Source organism: Etheostoma spectabile, chromosome 5 (genome assembly GCF_008692095.1).
Source record: "Etheostoma spectabile isolate EspeVRDwgs_2016 chromosome 5, UIUC_Espe_1.0, whole genome shotgun sequence".
NCBI classification, from domain to species: Eukaryota; Metazoa; Chordata; class Actinopteri; order Perciformes; family Percidae; genus Etheostoma; species Etheostoma spectabile.
The window spans coordinates 36,633,627-36,636,162 of NC_045737.1; the positions used below are offsets into that span (position 1 = coordinate 36,633,627).

A 2,536-nucleotide genomic window follows, 5' to 3' on the forward strand; every position below is an offset into this window, starting at 1 on the left:
ACACACACACACACACACACACACGCACACTAGTGCTGTCTAACAATTAAAATTTTTAATAGTGATAAATCACATTAATGTCATTGTTAACCTCGCATTTAATCGCAATTATTTTTTATCTATTCTAAATGTCCCTTGATTTCTTTTTTTGTTATTGAAATGGGAAAGTGGATTGGCTTGCTTTTGTGCGAATAGGCATACAGCCTACTGTAGTGTTCAATTTCACACGGAACATTCACACTTGGAGCAAATAATCTCTCACATCTCACATGCCACAGGTGATGGTTGTGGATGAATGGCACAACAATGGGATCAGGATCTCATCACGGTATCATATTTAAAATGCAATTAATAAAATGCACTTGTGTTGGTTGTCCATAACATACACCAGCCCATACCATAACCCCACCGTCACCATGGGCCTCTCGATCCACAACGCTGACATCAGCACACCGCTTACCCACACGCCACCATACTCACTGTCTGCCATCTGCCCTGTTCAGTGAAAACCGGGATTCGTCCGGGAAGAGAACAGACTATTAAAGGCCAGCCTGGGTTAGCTGATCTTGAGTGACCACTTGTCTTGCTTTGCCAGACCTTCCTTTACCGCGCTGCAAAGGAGGGTCTGGCTAGTCCACACAGCATTCAGGGATGGGAGAAAAATGTGTTCTGGTTTTTTGGCATTTCTTTAAACCAATCACAGTCATCTTGGGCAGTGCTAAGCGCCGTGCTGCTACAAAATACTCTCGGTAAGGAACCTGTTTTGGTGGAACATGTGTACATAAAAAGTCAAAAGTAGTTTTAGTCGTGCAACGGAAAACTCAGATTGGACAGATAGTCTAGCTAGCTGTCTGGACTTTACCTGCAGAGACCTGAGGACAGGTACAACATAGTCCTCAGATTGGACAGATGGTCTAGCTAGCTGTCTGGATTTACCTGTAGAGATCTGAGGACCAGCTAACATAGTCTCAGATTGGACAGATAGTCTAGCTAGCTGTCTGGATTTACCCTGCAGAGACTGAGGACCAGGTCACCATAGTCCTCAGATTGGACAGATAGTCTAGCTAGCTGTCTGGATTTACCCTGCAGAGACCTGAGGACAGGTAACCATAGTCCTCAGATTGGACAGATGGTCTAGATGCTGTCTGGATTTACCTGCAGAGATCTGAGGACCAGGTAACCATAGTCCTCAGATTGGACAGATGGTTAGCTAGCTGTCTGGATTTACCCTGCAGAGACCTGAGGACCAGGTAACCATAGTCATAAATCCCCCAGAGGTTAGAACGCCAACACAAAGAAAGCAGAAGGTAACGGACATCCTGGGGAAAAGAAGGACATACAGTACATTAGAATTTTCCGGCAGCAATGGAGCAATCTCGGAAGTGGAATGTCATCGATATAAACCATTTCAGGCTTAGCCCCACATATCCTGTGTGCAAAACAGATTGAACTTACTTACCCACAAAAAGAAAAGATGACAATATGTGTCTGTCTGTTGTGCATGAGAATGACACGCTGCACGTCACTGTATGTGAGGACTATCAAGGAACGGTCTTTCGATAGCGGCCTTGTGGGAACAATAATAAATCTGAGGATTTTTTTATTTTTTCCTGTGTGCTTTCCAGGGCTGGAGCCTGACGTTGACTGGGCCTTGATGAGACTGATGAGCAGCTTTCCAGACTTCAGCAAAGTCTTCCTAGAGGACATCCTCGACCAGTGCAACGGCGATTATGATCAGGCCTACACACTACTCAACAATTAAGTTTGATTTATCTTTAATGAAAGGTCGGCCTTTACCTAAATAATGTGTTTGACACTTAAGGAGTTGGGCCAGGTGAAAATGGATAACCAGTGTTCATGATGAAACAGAATATAAGTAATTTATATCTGGTGTTTGATGAATGCAAATGCTCCACAGCTGCATTAAATATATACCTACAGAGTGGTATGTGCTTTGTGTAATCTGTTTTTGGTTATGCTATAAATCATGGGTGTCATGCATCTGTTTGCTTGCATTCGTGAGTCATTTTCACCCTGACACGGAGTTGAACTGATGTTTGTTTCCACCAGTTTACTTGAAGGTCATCGCCATGACTCATAATCTTCAGATCATATTTGGAGCTCTTAATTAAATCAGTGTGTGCGGACGGAAGAAATCTCTACCCAAATACAAGATGCTTTTTTGTTTGTCTCATAATCAAAGTTGCATGTGATGTATCTGTAGCAGGATCCTTCAGGATACAACAGAAACATTTCTGCAGAAAGGTTTCAGTTCAGTATGATGCACCATAGCGTTAGAAGACTAATAAGACACCGTGTCAAAACTGTCTCTGTCATCAGTGTGTTATATCAAAAAGGGGGGGGGGGGGGTTCCCGTGTCAATTGGCACAGAGCTGCTGTTGGAGCTGTAAAGCCAGCTTCAGAACTTCTTCGAGCCGGACGCCAGAGATGGTTATCACCTGGCCGAGGCAACAAAGAACAAAGGTGGTGCTTTTCAACATGGGGGGGGGGGGGGGGGGGGGGGGGGACTGAAAAT

At 44.2% G+C, this 2,536-nt stretch overlaps 1 protein-coding gene across 1 annotated transcript in view; it reads left to right on the forward strand.

The window, feature by feature from the left end:
- epsti1 (epithelial stromal interaction 1) overlaps positions 1–2,244 on the forward strand; it is a 20,766-nt gene extending 18,522 nt beyond the window's left edge. The window contains exon 11 of the mRNA XM_032516520.1: positions 1,626–2,244. Within this exon, the coding sequence (XP_032372411.1) occupies positions 1,626–1,762 (137 nt within the window). The 3' untranslated portion in view covers positions 1,763–2,244. The remainder of the gene's footprint in view (positions 1–1,625) is intronic.
- The last annotated feature ends 292 nt before the right edge of the window (positions 2,245–2,536 follow it).